The sequence below is a fragment of the Lynx canadensis genome, chromosome B1 (genome assembly GCF_007474595.2).
Source record: "Lynx canadensis isolate LIC74 chromosome B1, mLynCan4.pri.v2, whole genome shotgun sequence".
NCBI classification, from domain to species: domain Eukaryota; kingdom Metazoa; phylum Chordata; class Mammalia; order Carnivora; family Felidae; genus Lynx; species Lynx canadensis.
Genome location: NC_044306.2, coordinates 101,499,945 through 101,519,357, shown reverse-complemented (window position 1 = coordinate 101,519,357; position 19,413 = coordinate 101,499,945). Strand labels below are relative to the sequence as shown.

The 19,413-nt window shown below is 38.6% G+C and overlaps 1 protein-coding gene across 1 annotated transcript in view; it reads left to right on the top strand.

Moving 5' to 3' along the window:
• Positions 1-8,245, top strand: part of SPATA5 (spermatogenesis associated 5) — a 370,207-nt gene extending 361,962 nt beyond the window's left edge. Inside the window, exon 16 of the mRNA XM_030313115.1 lies at positions 7,603-8,245. Coding sequence (XP_030168975.1) covers positions 7,603-7,779 — 177 coding nt within the window. The 3' untranslated portion in view covers positions 7,780-8,245. The remainder of the gene's footprint in view (positions 1-7,602) is intronic.
• The last annotated feature ends 11,168 nt before the right edge of the window (positions 8,246-19,413 follow it).

The window sequence follows — 19,413 nt, the reverse complement described above, 5'->3', positions numbered from 1 at the left end:
TTAAGCTCAACAGGTCACAGGTGTTCCAGACAGAAGATGCTTTTAACAAAACCACTTTCTTGAAAATACCTAAGACTTTTTAAAGCACTGCAGCCCATTTCTTTTGGTGGATTCTTTAAAGCTATTTAGTACACTTGAAATACAAAGAAGCTGAAAAGCACATTTAGGCCTCGCTGGAAGGCGCCCTTTCTTCTTGCCAAACAGCAGGAGCAGCAGCGCGGCCGCCGCAGGGCCCGGGGAGCACCGCTCTGCCTCTGCGTGGATTCTGTGCAGCTGCCCGGGCCCGGGCTGGGGCGGCTCTCTTCTCCGGTTCCATGCCTGCGGATACTCTGCCGCGTACCGTGCCGTTCACCTGCTCGTGCTAGAAACTGCCCCCTGGCTGTATCCTGTATCCCTGTACTCATACCCTGCAGTCCCTAGGCTGCCGCGGCCGGTTCCCTAAGAACTTTGAAGCAGCACTGCCAGGGACTGATTAAACTAGGTACACGAGGTCAGCTCTCCAGAGCCGCCGTTCTCACCGTCCGAGGACACCCTATGAATAAGCCTCCTCTTCCGGCACGTTTAAAATTGCCGACTTTTTCTCCACAGATCTGAGGCCTTCCTTTGCCTGCAGAGTGGGGTGATGGGAGCCAAACAGAACGTCAGCTGTGTTACCCTCCCGCCTCTCTTGGAGGACACATAATCTCTGCGAGGTCGTTAGGAACTTGGTGACGGTTAAATTAGCATTTCAACCTGCCTGTTGGAAGTGCGCAAGCACTTCTTAGCTCCCCCATTATGCCTACTTGGGGCAGCATCCCTTTTTCCCAACCTTACATGCCACTCATGGGGATGTGTTCCTGATGTCCTTCTCATAATCTGGTTACAGCCAACAGAAAAGGGCACATACTACCCAGGCCTTATTTGGAAGTCGAAGCAATTGTACGTAAATTAATGTTGGGTTTCTAATCTGTCAGTGCCCAGAAAAGAAGGTGGTGCTCCTGTTAAACTGGAAGGAACACAGGCAGGGCTATAGCACAGGATACCCAAAGTAGCGCCCAGCATTTTCAGGTTTTTCTACCCAATGACTAGGTTTTGGTAAAGTCTTTGCCTTGATTATTTGTCACATCATTTTTTTTTTAACTACTACTGCCTGCTTAGAAACCGTGTGGGTTTTCATTTTCGCAATACCCCTGTTTCTCTTTTACTAAGCTGAGCCACCTGTTTAAACTCTTCTTGTCTCGTGCATTGGGGGAAAGAACCCTAGGCTGTGCATAAGAGGTTTCATTTTTTTTCCACAGTGAAGTAAGACATTGTTCTTATTCTTCATGGCATTCAGAATTCTGCACAATTGCCTCTTTTGCCCTTTTGCATTTAAAAGTGAGGTAATTAGATTTCCCAAGGTTCAATGGTCAAGAGCCTTCTCCTCCTGGGAAGTTGCTTCCCCACACCCTCCCGAGTGGAGTTGTCTCACGTAATCCAGTTATTGCTGTTTTGTTCTTCTAGGCACTGCTTTTTCAGAAGGCAAGTATAGCATAAAAATTCATACTCATATGTCCTCTTTCATTGCTGAGTTACTTTTTCCCTGCATTTGAAAATGATTACTATTTTCCTCAGTGACTTTGTTTTGAGGATTTCTAAATATTTTCACTAAAAATCGTTTCCTTTCCTACCTGTCGGGAGCTCATTTCAGATACACCTTAATAGAGAGTTCCTGCTTTTTATGTTGTCTTTAAGGTATCTGTTGGCTCTATTACTATTGTAGAATACATGAAAAGAGAATTTGTGGCATGTTGGCACCAAAGAAATGGGTGTCATGGCCACCGAAACAACGTGTCTTAGTTTAGCTCTGACAATGAAATCTTAGGCCCACTCTGCTTGTCTTTTGTCTCATTTTCTCATTTTCCCAAACAAATAATACTTTCACTTTTGCAGCAAGGCACATATACATCTTAAAAGTTTGGGAATCAATTTTTTAGTCAAAACTGAAAAAAGAACACAGACTTCAGACACTCAGATTTACGGAGCCAGCCAAAACAGTGTTGCTTTTCCAGCCTAATGGCGAAAGCAACCTTACTGGTAGTTGGCTAATAATTCATTTAAATGATCTAGTCTGCAGCCTATGGGGGAAGAGAAGGACATGGTGAAGGGATTAGGGGAAAGCTTCCAAAATCCTTTTTGCCAAAGATATTAATGCATTCGAGTGCCAAGAGTTTTCTTTCTAAACGGGTTGGTTTAACATTCCAGACAGCTGTGATTCAAATTCATCTATTCATCTACACATCTTCTCATGAGGTTCTTCTGTAGCCTCATGGAAGAAATTCAGCTGAATTCCCCCATCACTGAACAGTCCCAGATTCCATGTGGTTTTGAATGCGATGCCAGGAGAATGATGAGTTGTGTGGTCCCTGTATACACTGTATATATACATATACACACACACACACACACACACACACACACACACATACACTGTATACATATATATGTGTATATATATATATATACACACTGTATACATATATATGTGTATATATATATACACACTGTATACATATATATGTGTATATATATGTGTGTATATATATGTGTATATATATATATACACACTGTATACATATATATGTGTATATATATGTGTATATATATATACACTGTGTATACATAGTGTATACAGTGTATACAGGGACCACACAACTCATCATTCTCCTGGCATCCATATATATATACATATATATGTATATATATACATATGCATACTTATCTCATTAGGTTTTCTTACAAACTTTAGAGATAGTAATGAGAAAACTCCCACTTGAAGTTAAAAGCCCTTGTCAGTTTCTGTAGTATCCAATACCAAATAAAGAGAGATGTATTGGCAAATTTAATCTAAAAAAGACCTCACTCTTTCAGAGTTTAATACAGAAAAGAAAATCCATCAGCAGTTGATTGATACCAGGTTATTTTCATCAAATGGGACAAAAGATCACCATTTGCACAATTTTGGGGTTCTCCCCCCCACCAAAGCTTCCATTTCAGTCCCCTAACCTAATATAAATTACTGCATTATTAGTAAATTTTCAGGCATGTTTCTTCATTACAGCACAGTTTTTCCCATGACAACACACCAAAAACGTTCCTGTCCCTATGTAACAAATTTTGATACCTCAGGAAGCTTCCCTCAAAATAACACAGACATACTTGTATTCTTGATAAAATTTCTAATTTCTATTACTTCTAAGGAAGGAACTAGATTTAAAGTAGGTCCCCAGACTAAAACATTGCTTAAGACAACATATATCACAGTGTTAAACAATTTTTGTTACTAATGTAAATGACAAAGTACAACTGACAAAGTGTAGGTTATATGAAACATAGATTAAAATATTATAGGATATAGACCAAATATGAAAAAGATACATATAATGTGTACTTTTTGGAAACTTTGTTTATAGTTAAGGAACTGTTCAGTTCGATTCAACAAATATGCATTGACCGTTTATATCTCCAGAACCCAAATGTGTGCTGTGGCTGCTGCCTTTTGACCCCATTAAACAGACTGGTCCTTCTCCAGTATCTTTTTTCTCCCTTGCCCTCTTTTCTCCATTCTGGAATAGGAGAGAGCAAAAGAAAAAAAAAAAGGCTATGAAATAGGCAAAAGCCATATTGTGTCCTTATTGAATTGTTTTGTATTGGTTAACACCTTCGAGAACGTTTGCTGAAGATCACCAGTAATTCAAGAGATAGCCACTTATAGGTGTTCTGCCAAAACCAGGGCAATTCTGTGTATTGTGGGAACCAGAGTATATGTACTGTTACCTAAAACTTGATCACGAAATACTTGTTCCTCTGAAAAGACATTAATATGGCAGGGCAAATGCTGGCAGGGGCCCTGAGAGCAAGCTGCACTTTTCTTGGGAAGTATGGTATCTTTGGAACTCATGCTAAAGTAAGTGACCCCAGAGCAAATAGAAACCACCCATCATGAAATGAGCCTCCTAAGAATACTTCCATTTTCACACCTACCTTTCTATTTGGGTTAAGAGAGAATCAATAATCCAATTAATGCTTTCATTTTGGAATTTCTAAGAAGCTCTTTCATGAGGAAGAAATAAAAACAAAGGAACCTTTAGGAGTTATTCTCTATCAGCTGCTTGTGCATCAGCTGCTTGTGAATTGGGTTTAGAGATTTAGAGATGACTCCCATTGACTAGCCTTCACTGTCATTATGGCCCACATGACTTCTGAAAACTATCATTGTTATTTTTAGTGACATTTTGATGACAGAACTTCTCTCTCTCTCTCTCTCTCTCTCTCTCTTTTTAAATTCTTCATTTTGGCTACTGAGGCTGGAAGAGTACAATCTCTGGTCTCTTTCTCCCCACCTTGCTGTTTCTTTGCTCACTTTACCCCTCCTGCTCAGAATGCCCTTTTCTCCCCTATACGTATATCTAAATTCTGTCCTTCCCAGTTCGGTTTATGAAGCAGTAATTTCTCTCTTCTTTCCATACCAAAGCACTTTTCCTTTTGCCTTGCTTAACAGTACCTCTAATACCATGCCACATTGGACAATTGATGTTCATTCCCTACTGGTTTGAGAGTACCAGAAGACAGATACCACATCTTGGACATCTCTGAATCCTCTACTGGGCCTCATCTAGTTGTTATACAGAGTAGTTATTCAGTGGATGTTGATTGATGAAAGAGTGACTGGTTAATGATTTATAGTGTCTTACTTCCTCTCAATTACTAGTTGTGTATTGCTAAGCAAATATGATAGGAAAATAAAAATGGTAGAAAGTATTGCCTAATTGACTGGTTCTTCAGAGCATCCCTGATAAATAATATAAAACAGGAAAACATTTATCGAAGCAAGTGTTGAATTCAGACAGTCCTTCTGCCACTCTGGAAGTGCTAACAACTGTGATCTGTCTTCTGTACAGAGGAAGACACCTTTCTATGTGGCATCTGAATACCAGGATTCAGCTGCTCTGATTCCCTTGTCATTGTCTCTTAAAGGTTCTACAGGGCATCTCTTTCTAACTCAAACATTGTTAGTGCTCTTGTCAAAACTCTGTCCAACTTTTCTATACCTCACAATTTTGTAGTTCTCCAAATTGGATGGAATTGTTAATTAAGGGTCAGGCCAGTCCTAAATATAGTAGGGGAATTACTCTTGAGTGTTAACATATGCTGGAGGCTCTAAGCTACAAACATCCAGCTTTCAAGTGGCTGTTACTGCTCTGACTACATCTCGCCACCAGTGCCCCCCATCACTGTCCTGGAAGCTGCCACATAAAAGCAAAAAGCAATTTATAGCTTAGGAAAATCTATAGACAGAGATGTGAAGGAAAGAAAGTTGATCTGCAAGAGGAATTGCTCAGGGTTGCTGACCCTAAGGACAGCCTTCAAGGCCTCAGTGACCTGTCACTTCCCATTACCTACATTTCTCTACCATGCCTTGTTAGGCTATCTGAGATTCCGATGATTAGAGGAGTATAACCATTTCTTCTTCTCCCAGTTTGATTACTGTATATTGAGAGAGGAAGCCTACTAGACTGTTCTCTTTCTCAGATGTACCAGCAGTGTGAGCTACTCACTATCTGGCCATGTGAACCAAATTCCAGGAACTTGGAGAGGTTCCAGACAGCCTTGTGGTCACCTCTCCCTTTCCTCCACCCAACCTCCCTACCCTCCCCCCCCCACCAGCTTACTGTGTTTATCTGGCCACTCTGTTTGCCATGCTCCCATCAGATATTGTACACTATTAGTGGGATCCCTGAATTATACAAAATCGAGGGGCGGGGTGGGGAGTGTTCACATAGCAATTAATTAGTAGTGCCATTAGCATTGCCTAGCACATGGGGTAGGTACTCAGTAAATGTCTGTAGCCATTATGTACTGGATCCAGTATTCTCTGAGGTAAGTCTCAGTTATGAAGTATGCAAGACATGGCACTGGTGACTTCTGTACTCCACTTAGCATGGGAAAGGACCCACATGATGGAAACATTCCCTGTACTGTCTCAGACGAAGAGCTAGAAGTCCACCAGCCAGCAGGAAATTCAGGCCTTTCTGCCTCTCCCACTGATCCTTCAAACTTTTCAGCCTTGCAGCCATTGCTTCAAATTCTTGCAGGTAACAGAAGTGCTGCTGAGATGGAGGGAAGGAAGGAGTTGAGGCTTTTCTCCACTTTGTTCCTTTTTCCTCCCTTCGTGGAGGTCCTCAAGGTCCCTTTGGAACAGAGTGGAACCATTGGATAGTCAGTTTACCATGCTAGGCATTTCATGTGCTTCTACTGTGCTTATTAATTATTATATCTTGTTTTCAAAATAACTCTTTCTGCACCAGTATATGTGATGAAGTTATTTTACTAAGCCCTGGAAGTTTTGTTTTTTTCCTTCAACAAGTTGGTAGCCACTCTTTTTGGAAAAGCATTAACATGCATAAGCACTATAGTCAACTTCAGTGCTCATTAATGAAGCCCAGAACTAATAGTTACATTGTCGTAATTTGACAAAGCCATCTAAATCTATGCAAGTTTTTTGAAAGCTCCCTAAACATGCTGCTAAATCCCCTAAAAAGCTACTAAACTGCTTTGGCAGCCATTAGCCCAGCATAAGCAGAGGAACTCTTTTCAGTAAGTGAACAAACAGAGAAAATATGCTGAATGGCTGGACAAATGTGTTTCAGCTGGCCCTTTCATTTACCAATATAAAGGTGCAGTCAGTATCAATCACTGTTTTCCCTGTTGCCCTGAAAATCACAATATCTCTTTTCATCCCACAAGCTCTTTTCACCACAGTAATGTGTCTTTAGAATGACACTGGCATCAGCCTGCTTCCGCTGTCTGAAGTCCAGAGAGCTTAAAAACACATTTCAGGATTCAAGACTTGAACCTTCCTCCCCTTCCGTTTTCCTACCGCCCACTCTGTGCTCCCTCCTTCTGCATCCATTCCACCCCCTCCCCAGATTCTTTTCAATTCTTGCAGCTTTCCTCACTGAGTAAACAAAATTCACTTCTCTGTTCTAAAGCAGCTCTCCAAAGTAAACTTAGAAAACTCTATCTGATATTCCCAAGATTTAAGAACTTGTTCAAGAGATGCACATAAAGAAATGCTTTTACATGTCGGTAATACATCAAAGGTTGAAAGTAATGTGGAAATTCTATGCCATGACAAGGTGCACTGATGCGCAGGACTTCACTGTATATCGGAGTAGCTCCCTCCTCTGCCCTCACCCCCTTATCACTTGGTTCTTACCTGCCCCCACCACACATACACACTCATCTTTTGTCATCTTGTATTAGAAGTATGTGCCTGTGTGTCTGTTCCACCTTTATCAGTTGTGGGCTTCTTAAGAACGAATGCCATATCTTATATATCTTTTTGCTGCTCCTGATTCTGAGTACTTACTACATGGTTTTGGAATGAAGATGATTACTTTTTGTCCTTTTGAAAACCGAAGTGGAATAACCATGAAGATAAATGTTGGCAAGGGTGCTTATAGTTGAAGCAGTTACCACGGATGAATATTTGAAATATATTCAGTTGAATCCATTGAAATATTGATTCTTTTCTCTCCCCTTTTTTGTTTTGTATGTTTGTTTTTGTATGTTTTGCTTCAGATTATAGCTGTCTGTAGAGAGGCGGCTCTTCTGGCTCTGGAAGAAGACATTCAAGCCAACCACATTATGAGAAGACATTTTACTCAAGCCTTGAGCACTGTGACACCCAGAATTCCTAAATCATTGAGACGTTTCTATGAAGAGTATCAGGAGAAGAGCGGGCTACATACACTCTGAGAAAGTATGCATGTTCAGTATGCTAAAAATGCTTTCTAGAGAAAACTTGTTTCTTTTTAAAATTTTGTCTTGAGAGTGTCCAAAAAAAACCTCTCATAAGCAAAATGTCTGAAATTGAGAGGCTTCAGTGTTTAAAGACATTTTAAATCATATGGATACAATGAAAATGTCCATGAAAATCTTTGGACACAAGTTTAAGTCAGTTTTATCTGGGAAATGTGTGCTGTTTTAAAGAGCAAACTTCAGCTTTTTCATTTTTGACCTAGTTTATTCATCTCATGAAATGCTTTCCTCACTCCAGAATCTGTTTCACTGCATTGCTAAATGCCCAGCCCGTGAGCCTCAGTTTTATACGAGAACATAGAAGATGCATGTGGTTGGGCACCTAAGTGGTTCAGTCATTTAAGTGTCCATCTCTTGATTTCAGCCCACAGTTTGTGAGTTCAAGTCCCACATAGGACTCTGCACTGCCAGCGTGGAGCCTGCTTGGGATTCATTCTCTCTCTCTCTCTCTCTCTCTCTCTCTCTCTCTCTCTCCCTCCCTCCCTCCCTCTCTCTCTTTCTCTTACTCTCCCCCCGCCACTTGCTCCTCTCTCTAAATAAATAAGTAAAAGAAAATGCGTGTGGATTAATCCATAGTGAGAGATATTTACAGACCATTATTTTTAAAGGCCAGCCAGTGGAATAGACAAATGCACAAACCAAACTTTTATGGCCTTGTTTCTAGATATGTATTTGTTTTCATTATAATTCACACCTACATGTTTGCTTTGGCCTTCTTAATCTCTACTTATGGCAATAAAAAAAGAGAGAGAGAGAGAGAATTGAGAGTTATTTCATGTAATCCCCCTTGCCAAGTTTAAAAAATTGGAAACATAGGGGCACCTGGGTGTCTCAGTCAGTTAAGTGTGTGACTTCGGCTCAGATCGTGATCTCACGGTTCGTGATTTTGAACCCCATGTCAGGCTGTGTGCTGACAGCTCAGAACCTGGAACCTGCTTCAGATTCTGTGTCTACCTTTCTCTCTACCCCTCCCCCACTTGTGCTCTGTCTCTGTCTCTGTCTCTCTCTCTCTCTCAAAAATAAATAAACATTAAAAAAATTTTTTTTAATTGGAAACATAAGCCCAGTTCAGGCCTAGAGCAATAGACCTGTTTTGTTTTGTTTCATAAGATACTATAAATAAATTGTATGTTCATGTTTTGAGTTGCACACATTTTCAGGTTACTGATAAACTTTTTCATTTCAAAGATAAACCAAAATAATTGTACTATTAGTCATATTTTCTTATGTTGCATTTTAAATATATGTATTTTTGCTCTTAATTCTTTATCTTTGGAATTTCTTGACACTTTAATATTCTATAAATATCTTTGAAAAACTGTCGGAAATCGATTCCCTGACTTCCAGTTCAGAAACTGGCAATGGAAAGAATGTGCCCTAGATCTTTGAAAATTTCCAGAAAGACAAGTCAGGCAAGAAGTGTCTGATTATCAAAATAATGGGACTATACAGTTTTGTGGTGGTAGATATTCTGAAGTCATGTCTCAACTGTCTTATCCTTTGACTATCAAACATAGATTTGCAAGGCGTTTTTTTCCCAGACTACATTGGTTTATTAGTATATACACGAAATCACCAGGGGACAAAGAATATTACTACTATTTAGAGCTCTGTTGTCAGATAGACACTAGTCACATATGACTATTTAAATTTAAATTTTAATGAATTAAAATTAAATAATATTAAAAATTTAGTTCACCAGACACGTTAACCACATTTCAGGTGTTCAGTAGTCATGTGTGGTAAATGTCTGCCATGTGGACAGAATAAATTGTAGACCACTTTCATCACTCAGAACGTTCTGTTGGTTTCTGCTGATTTAGAATAGAAGGCTTACTCAATGGAATAAATAGGACCTCGAAATTACTTTTATGCTTCCCATTTTCCCTTCAGTTATTAGAGGACCATAACTTCTTCCCTCTAAGTGCCAAGGGCGCAAAATAAATAAAAGAAAAACCTATCCCCAAAGGTCTAAACAGAAAAAATTTTAAATTCTTGTTGCCAATAAAATAAAAATCAGAACAACAAGCTTCACCTGACATGGGCTTTCAAGCTGGAAGCTGGGTGGTGGGGAGGAAGGTGGTGATCTCAACAAGGAGTTCAGATGTTAATGGCCACTTAGACCCTTCAACCCATGTGATGTACAAAGTTATAACTGAGCCTCATATAGAATGCCCAGGTCATTAAAGACCAACACCTTCAGTGTAAGGGCAGACTAGAAAAGAAATTCTTCTGCTGGCAAGAGAGGTCACAGGGAGCCCTCTTGACTTAAATCTGTGCTTTGGATTAAACAAAAAAAGAGGCTCCTCTGAGAATTCTGACTACAAGCTTACCTGACCACAGGTTCCAGGCTTGAATTCGTACCGCCTTTGTGATACGGAAACTTGACACCTAAAAATTAACATGAAAACATCCTCGGAGATATCCTTGGAGTGACTAGCAGTTGCAGTAGTCAGAGGAACATATCCTCACCCAGGCCATAGAGGATTCCAACAGCTAAAACCCTGCTTGCAGAGTGTATAATCCCCAAGGTTGTGGATCACTAGAGCCTCACACTCTGCTAGTAGAGCATAAATTGGTACAGCTACTTTGGAAAGCCAGCTAGCATATCTAGTAATGTTGAAGATTCTATAAATTAAGTGTTCTCTTTGGTGTATATCTCAGAGCAAGTTTTTTACAATGAGGTAACGAATAAGAAAATCAAAGCACCATTATTTCTAAGGAGTACGAAACTGGAAACAATCTATCCCATCAGTCAGAGAATGGATTTCTACCCAATACCTACACATTGCTGTACTTATGGCAGTAAAAGTAATTAGAGCTACATGGAAAACAAGAATTTCAAAAAGAACATTTTGGAAGAATACTTGCAATTTTTTTTAAGTTTAAGGCATGCAAAATAATATATGTTGTTTATGGGGACATGTGTAATAAACGACTTGTGGAATGGAAATGAAAAGCATCAAATACGGGGGAGGAAATTCCTCAAGGGAGAAAAGGCTGAAATGTCATATCTTAAACTGCATGATGTGAATACACGTGTTGATTGCAATACAGTCTACGCTTTTTTTATCCCTAAGTGTTTCATAATAATGCTTAAGAGATGAGCCTTAAATTGGTACATTATGGTGCAAGGGCAAGATGTATCTCTAGCCGTATTCAGCGTCCTAACCAACATCACAATCCTGTCATTCCACCCAATCCTTGGACATGCAACGCAATCCACAGTGCCTACCATTCTGTGTGTCTGGAAAATCAGAAGTACTAGTATGATGGAATAAAATGCAAGAAGGCCAAATTAAAAAAAAAAAAAAAATCAGGCTTTCAGGACCCAAGAAACACTAGAGAAATTTGTTGGTGAGAGTTTGTGTTTAGGTGATATATGCCTTATGGCAGGGATGGGAGAAATTAAATCTGGAGTCAGACATCTGTTTCCATGACACTGATCACACAGGAGTAGGAAGTTAAGAATTTTAAAAGATTTTAGAGCATTACATCTTTAATCTATTACAAACCAGTTATTTTTTATATCTTTAGCTAGCTTACTATTGCCATTGAAAAAGCAAATAGTTTTTATTTGAATTTTGTGCCCTCTTAATAGCAGTACCAGGAAAAAAATAAGAGTCCTAGAAAAGAGCAGGTCTGGGGTCACTAATTACAATTTACCCCGGTGTCATCTGCATGAGGCTTTTACTTCTGATTCCAGAGTGTCATATGTATGGATTTAAAATAGTGTGTGATTCTATTATTGGGGTTTGTTTGTGATCGAATTACACAGTATAGTTCATGGAAAATTTAAGTTCAACAAGAAAAGAAAATGTCCAGTTTCCTGTCTTAAGAAAACAAGACTTTATTGGCATCTGGTCAAAAGTTTGTTGTTGATCCAGATTCTCTTCAGGATTTCGGGATACTCACATTGACATGTTTTTTTTTTTTTTTTTTTCAGTGCTTAGGTTTTATTTCAAATAATTAAATTAGTGTTTCTATCTAACAACAATACTTAGAAGAATGGCTTCTAGCTTTTACTCCTCTATGACCAGGAAAGTGTAAGCTTATTACTGACTGCCCTAACTTTGCTTGAAAAATGTTCAGTTCTGTGTTATTTCTAATGTATTAAACAGGTTTTTTAAATAATGTATAGGTTTTCCACTTTGGAAAAATAATTATTGAAGTTGTAGAAAAACCAAACTTGAGTATATGTTTAATTTATCTTGATCAGGAAAAGGCTGCAGAAAGCTGCTATAAAGGTAGAATGAAGTTATTTCACTAGCCTGTTGTTACTTAAATTTCTGAACTTAAGGTCGTTAGAGTTGGTTTGTTTTGTCATGTTTTCCTGAGTTTTTCTCTTAAAGATGAGCACATACCAGAGCACCCTTTGAAATTATATATGGGTTGAATCAACAGTAATTTTCAAATATGGCCCACACAGAAATTCTTTTTAAAAAAAAATGTTTATTTACTTTTGAGAAAGAGAGACAGAGTGTGAGCAGGGGAGGGGCAGAGAGAGAGACACAGAATCCAAAGCAGGCTCCAGGCTCTGAGCTGTCAGCACAGAGCCTGACGCAGGGCTCAAACTCACAAACCGTGAGATCATGACCTGGGCCAAAGTCAGACGCTTAACCAACTGAGCCACCCAGGCATCTCAGGTCCACACAGAAACTCTAATACCCCAAATTGATTTGCCTTCCTTCCTTCAGTTTTCATTATAATAGTTGTATGCATGGATAGATTTTTAGACTTTTTACCTAATATCTATGTCAAATATACTCCAATAGCCTATATCTTTTAGGACTTTATTTTGGGGAAAAGAATTCATTCTAGAAAACTTAGGCAGAAAGAGACGTTGCAAGGTTTTAAATGGTTCGCAAAATCATTGGGAAATTTGTAGACTCCTCTTTCAAGACTTAAGTGATAAACATTTCTGGAAAGATGGTTAAAATGGTGCACTTAACACACCACACACAACAGAACTTAAGGAAATTAAAAAAAAGATAAATAGTTCATCTGTGCTGAAATCAGGGAACAGATAAACTCAGGGTTAAGTATTTCAAAGGCTATCCGGAAAGTACAACACATTTTGGACCAACTTAAAAAGAATCCAGGAAGGGGCGCCTGGGTGGCGCAGTCGGTTAAGCGTCCGACTTCAGCCAGGTCACGATCTCGCGGTCCGGGAGTTCGATCCCCGCGTCGGGCTCTGGGCTGATGGCTCAGAGCCTGGAGCCTGTTTCCGATTCTGTGTCTCTCTCTCTCTCTGCCCCTCCCCCGTTCATGCTCTGTCTCTCTCTGTCCCAAAAATAAATAAATGTTGAAAAAAAAAATAAATAAATAAAATAAATAAATAAAAAGAATCCAGGAAGTTCAGTATATACTTTGCTTGAGAACACATATGATAGGAAATATCTGGTTTCAAGACACCATCAGTTGTAAGATTATTAATTTAAAAACATTCTTTTTTGGAAAATAAATAAATTACTGTGATTTCACTATTAATATTATTACAACCTGATTTCAGAAACTGTCAAATGTGAAAAATATTAAAATCAGTCAAATACAGTTAAGTGAGATGGGAACTGACATGTAATAATAATATGTTCATATATTTGTCATAAACCCACAGCAATTAAAATACTATTTGCAGCAACATAATCATAAAAAATAATAGAAATGTTGACAAGTAAAAGGAGAGTCAAGGATACAGGGCCCAGGTTATTTGGGGCCAGGAATAATCACAGTTTGAAATATCCCACAGGGAAATAGCAGCAGGGGAATGACGCCAGAAATCTGGGGGGAAAGGTTGGGAGTTTGGACAAATTACCAAAAGATAAAGCTGGAGCACAGTAGGAGGGACATTTTCTGGGGAAAGAGAAAAAAAGTTTAGAATACAACATCTTTGAAGTCTTAAAAATGTTAAAATATAGGCATTGTGATTCAGGGTATAATAAAACATTTGAGTAAGATTTAAAAGGAACAGAGCTAATGGATTTATTTATAATTTATTCCACAAATATACCCCCACAGCTACAAAAAGGCATATTATTTACCATTTTTTTCTCCCTCTCCACCCCCCCTTTTGGTGAAGTATTCATTATAGCCTTATTGTACCACAATAACAAAACATTAGAATAATTCAAGTATCTATCAGTAGGGTCTGCTTTATTATGGTATATCCATACAGTGGAACATTATAGTGCTGTAAAAAAAAAAAAGGAAAGAAATAAACTCTGTAAATTGATCTAGTAATTATCTTCAAGATACAGAGATCTAAATAACTTAGATATATGCCTACACCCTGCAAACAGAATGTATATCATTTTATTCTCTCATATATCTATATAAATTATGTAATAGGGTGCATACACACACACACACACACACACACACAAATATTTGCAAACACAGAAATGGTGCAGAATATGCTTTATAACCACCATGTAATAAAACTAAAACTGAGAAATGTAGAAAAAAAAACCAACTGTTTAGACGTTCAAAATTCATCTTGAAATGATTCTTTGATCAAAGAGAAAATCAAAACCAAAACAGTAGAATATCTGGAAAATAATAATGAAAATACTATATATCAGAATCTATGGGATTCTAAACATTTTCATTAACAAAATAAGATTAACTAAATTAAGCATTCTCCTCAAAAAGTTATTATAAATAACTCCAAAATTAACCTCAGGAAAATATAACAGTAAAAGCTAACAAAAAATTAACAAAAAACAAAAAATGATTGATCCAATGCTATTCTTTGGAGAAAAAAATCCACACCAAATTAATCTTTTTGTGGTGGACAGAATATACCCCCCACACACATATACCCACAAAGACTTACACATTCTGGTCCCTAGAAACTGAATATAATACATTACCTTAAATGGCAAAAGGGACTTTATAGACATGATTAAATTAAACATCTTGAAATGAGAGAACCCTAGATTTTCTACATAGGCCCAATGTAATCCTAAACTCCCTTATAGGAACTTTAAGTCCCTTATAGGAAGTCCCTTATAGGCGTCCCTACAAGGAACATAAAGTCCCTTATAGGAAAGGAGGCAGGAGAATCTGAATGGGAGGAGAGGTCAGAGAGAGAAATTTGAAGATGTTACACTGTTTGCTGGCTTTGAAGATGGAGGAAGGGTCCAGGAGCCCAGGAATGCAGGCAGCCTCTGGAAGCTGGAAAAAGACAAGGAAAAGGATAGCCCCTAATGCCTCCAGCCCTGCCAATGCCTTGATTTTAGTCCCATTTCATAGACTTACTGCAGACTTCTGACCTCCAAAACTGTTACAGAAAATGTGTGTTGTTTTAAGCCACTGTTTGCAATAATATAGCAGCAATAGTAAACTAATATGCTTTCTGTTTTGATTTTTAAAAGATAGGAAAGCCACAAACACACAAAATTGAGGGGAACAGAAACCATATTTATGAATGAAATAAAAAATTGAGAATTTTGTATACTTGTGCCAATAAATGTGAAAACCCTGGTGAAATTGTTGATTTTCATATAGCTACCTCTCAGAAATTTGTAAGCTCAGATGGTTTTATAGGCTAAAAGTCATTCAGATTTTCAATCCCAATCATCATTACGCTATTTAAATTGTTTCAGAGCATAAAGAAAGAGGAAGTTTTCCCAGTCCCTACTCTGACTAATATAGTGCCAACCCTCTTTCACTAGCTACATATCTTTAAAAAGTGGCTCAGAGAGCATGGAACCTTGGTACCCTTTCCCCATACCTTGCTCTATGCATCTTTCCATCTGGCTGTTCCTGAGTTTTATCTTTGATAAGCCAGTGATCTAGTAAGTAAAATGTTTCTCTGAGTTCCATGAGTAGCTCTAGCAAATTAATCAACCCAAAGGAGTGGGTCATGAGAACCTCCGATTTATAGACAGTCATAGGCACAGGTGACAGCCTGCAATGGTGATTGACATCTGAAGGCGGGGTTGGGGGGGGTGGCTGCATTGGAAGAAGGAGGGGGAGCAGTCTTAGAGAAGTGAGCTTTTAACCTGTGGGATCTGACAATATCACCAATGTCAGAATTGAACTGAATTGAGTTAATAGCTTGATGTTTGGAAGAAAACCACCCCCCCCCCCACTCAGAATTGGTGTCAGAATCATTTTTGGTTTTTTATGGACTTCTGAAAAGGATTGTCAAATAAATATATGCTATGTTAACTATTTGGCAGCAATAATTCTTACTGGTGCTGACTTTCATATGGTAATCACGTATCTGCTCTTTTTGTGTAAGAAAGTACTGTTTCCTGAATTTCATCAGTTGTTAAAATATTGTCTTTAAAATGCATATGGTCAAAATCTTTTCTGCATATTCTCATGACATAAACAAACAAATAAAAACCTCAACAATATTTAGATTTGGGAGTAAGTTATAGAGCCTGATTCCACCATAATTATACAACTTTGTTTTCCACCATTCCCAAACAATGCTTTCTATATTTGTTAAACATTGTGAGTTTAGATCTTATTTAGTTTGCAATGGAAAGCCCATGTTCTATTTCGAGTTTGATGGTCCATAGAGCTTCTCTCATTTCTAATCTCTTGGAATCATTTTAGCCAAAATATCTCTTTTCTCTCTCTTTCTCTCTCTCTCTCTCTCTCTCTCTCTCTCTCTCTCTCTCTGTATGATGCCCATCAACAGTTTGGTATTTGCATGAAATATCGTTAAGTGCTGTGAAGTTTACTTGGTTGGTTGTCTGAAATGGTCTCAACGGTGGCCTACCTTTCGTAAGATTGAGATGCCAGACTTTTCCTGGCATAATAAAGATGAAGAAATCTAGCCCTAGATCCTGACCTAATAAGTGTCAGATCCAGGAAAGATGATAGGTCCTAGGCCCCAGGGCAGGCTTGGCCTCTAACAGGAGCACACAAAGTTCTCTATGGCTACAGAGAGAAAAGCAGGGTAGATGTCACTGGGCAGTAAGTGGAGAGATTTGATGGAAACTTAGACTATTTTTCTTAATGAAATCAGAAGCTCTGTTCTCAGCTGAGTATGGGGATGGAGGAGGAAGCATTGGAGATTTGAGAAGAAAGAGTAAATGGCCCATAAATGTGTAGTAAGATGGCAGGGCAGAGCTAAGTTCCCACGAGGGTCAGTGGTCATGAAATTAAAGCACAAAGAATTTCCTGTCATCGATCGTATTCATATATTTTACCTTAAATTCGTATCATTTTTATAATTTCCTTCTATCTCTTTTTTCCTCCATGTTATTTTAGCATATAACAGCCTAAAACCAGTCCAAATGTAATCCCCAATTTCCATTATAAGTTAAGGAAAATCACTTGGCTTCTGTACCAAATGTTTTAAAAAATCCTTTTTTTTTTTTTTTTTGCATATTTCCACACACAAAAAAAAATTGCACTTCTGTGCTTTGCCTCCTCCATATAACTTCTCAGTAGGAATTCTTAGAAAGCTTGATGGGGGTGATCGAATGAGTGCGAAAGAGCTTATTGGCTGAGGGTTAAAGCATAACAGCGAGCCATTTCTTCCGCTTCTACTAAGCTTTTGCAGGTTCAATCAAGAAAAACCTGGTCCTATGTCTCCTGGGTTCACCTTTCACAGTTTGCCACTTTATTCCTCCACACGGCTCCCATTTTAGTAACAAAATGTCTAGTAAAAACTAGGACTTGGAATCATTTAAGTAGATATAGACATGTTAACATACATTTTCAGATATTTTGTAAGTCATGGAGACCCAAACTTTTGTAAAATGTTGAGATTTTTGGTAAGTTTTCTTACAAAAAGTTGGTGAAAAAGTATTACAGTGAAGTTTTAGCACAGAGCGAGATCGTACTAATCCCGAAGAACGGTAAGGATTTTTCCAGTGGCTTCTGAGAGCAACTTGTCTTTTTCACCTGTTAGGTTGGGTTAAAGTTCATCATCATGGAGCCCACCAGCCCTGCAAATGGTCCAATAGCTCTGAATCACAGGAACTTGTCCATCGCTCTGGGCGGAAGTTGTCTGTCATTGTCTCCCTGTGTCAGGTTTCTCCTCTGGTCTTGGGGAAGAGAAGGTCCTCGTGCCCTTATCCCCTCTCTCCTTCCCTAGTGTATCAGTGGAGGTGGAGGATGGGGAGGGTCTTCTCGCTCCCCACCACATTCTGGTCCACCAAACTTTCTGTACACCACACTTCACATCTTTCTTTTGTGTTTCCTTTTGTTGCGGTTCGTTCCTTTACCATGCACTTAACTGGCCAGCTCCAGCGGACTAAAGGTGAATTCCATTAGGAAGCACACTGGGGAAGAAAGTAAAAGAATTTTGGCCAGATCACAAAATGTGGATAATAATATACCGATCGGAATAGAATACTCACCCATTTCACGGGGATGCTGGGAGAACTAATTAATGTTTGTAAAGGCCTTTGAGTTCCTTCGAGGGAAGGTGCCACCAGAGGGCTAAGCATGATTGTGAAGGGATTATGTGCACAAATACAATACCAGGAGCCAGGATATTACTAAAAATAAAGTAGAACTTTCTGTGAGGAAGGTAAGGAAGGAAATGCCTCACTGAAAAAAGCTTAACTGTCTTTTAATACAAATGCTTAGGCTACCGGGTAATGGAACAGCAAATCTGAGGTTCTATTCTAAGCAAAGGATTATGTTTTCTCGGCATTGTCAAGGTGCAGTGGAACAAAACAAAATGACTGCTTTACCCAAAAGAGGGTTATAGTCTTTGAAAAAGAGATTAAGAGGATGTTTGGCTATTGCACTGTGCAGTCCATCCAGGAGGAAAAAGGCAACAGTAAAGCAAACGTTTGTTTGCATTTGAGGGGAGGGGGGTTTTAAAAATTAAGAGACTGCTCCAAATTGAAATAATTATTGATGATTGCTCCCAATAAATCTAGTGATAAAGATTAAAGCTTGTTAGAAACCTAAATACATTTTTCATTGCTTCTTTCTTAAACAGCTCTTTTAAACCTGAGTTTGAAATAGCAGAAGTAATATATTCTTGCTTGTGTGTTTACAGAGAATGATCACATTAACTGTGTAAAACAAAACAAACAAACAAAACCCCTCTACCTAGTCCATACTATAAATAATCCATGCTGTATTTATGGATGGATTCTACAGTGTTTTAGAAGTCCTCATTAGGTGTTGGGTTAACAAAATTTAGAGCAGAAAAGGGAATGAAAACGGTCTCTTTTTCACTTAACCTCTTCTTTCTGACCCTTTCCTTCTCCTCCACCTGCTTATTTTGTAACAAGGCCTCCGAAGTCTGAAGCAGATTAGTAAACAAATAAATCCTTTAATATCATGGAATACTTTCCCCAGCATAAATAGGATTAATCTGCCAACCCAGCAAATTCTACATTTCATATACCTCAGCTTCATAATAAGCCATTTCTGCCAATCCCTTAATTTACGGCACAGAGGTCATTTCATTTTCATATTTACACTGCATATAGCATTCAGAAAAGCATCAAAGAGCACACACAATAACCTGTGCTTCTCAAAGAAAGCAGACAAGTGAAAGAACATGCATGGACCATGGACTGCCTTCCACCGGCTCAGAAGATCCATCTCCAGAAGCTCTTGAGGCAGCTTCTGTCTGGCTCT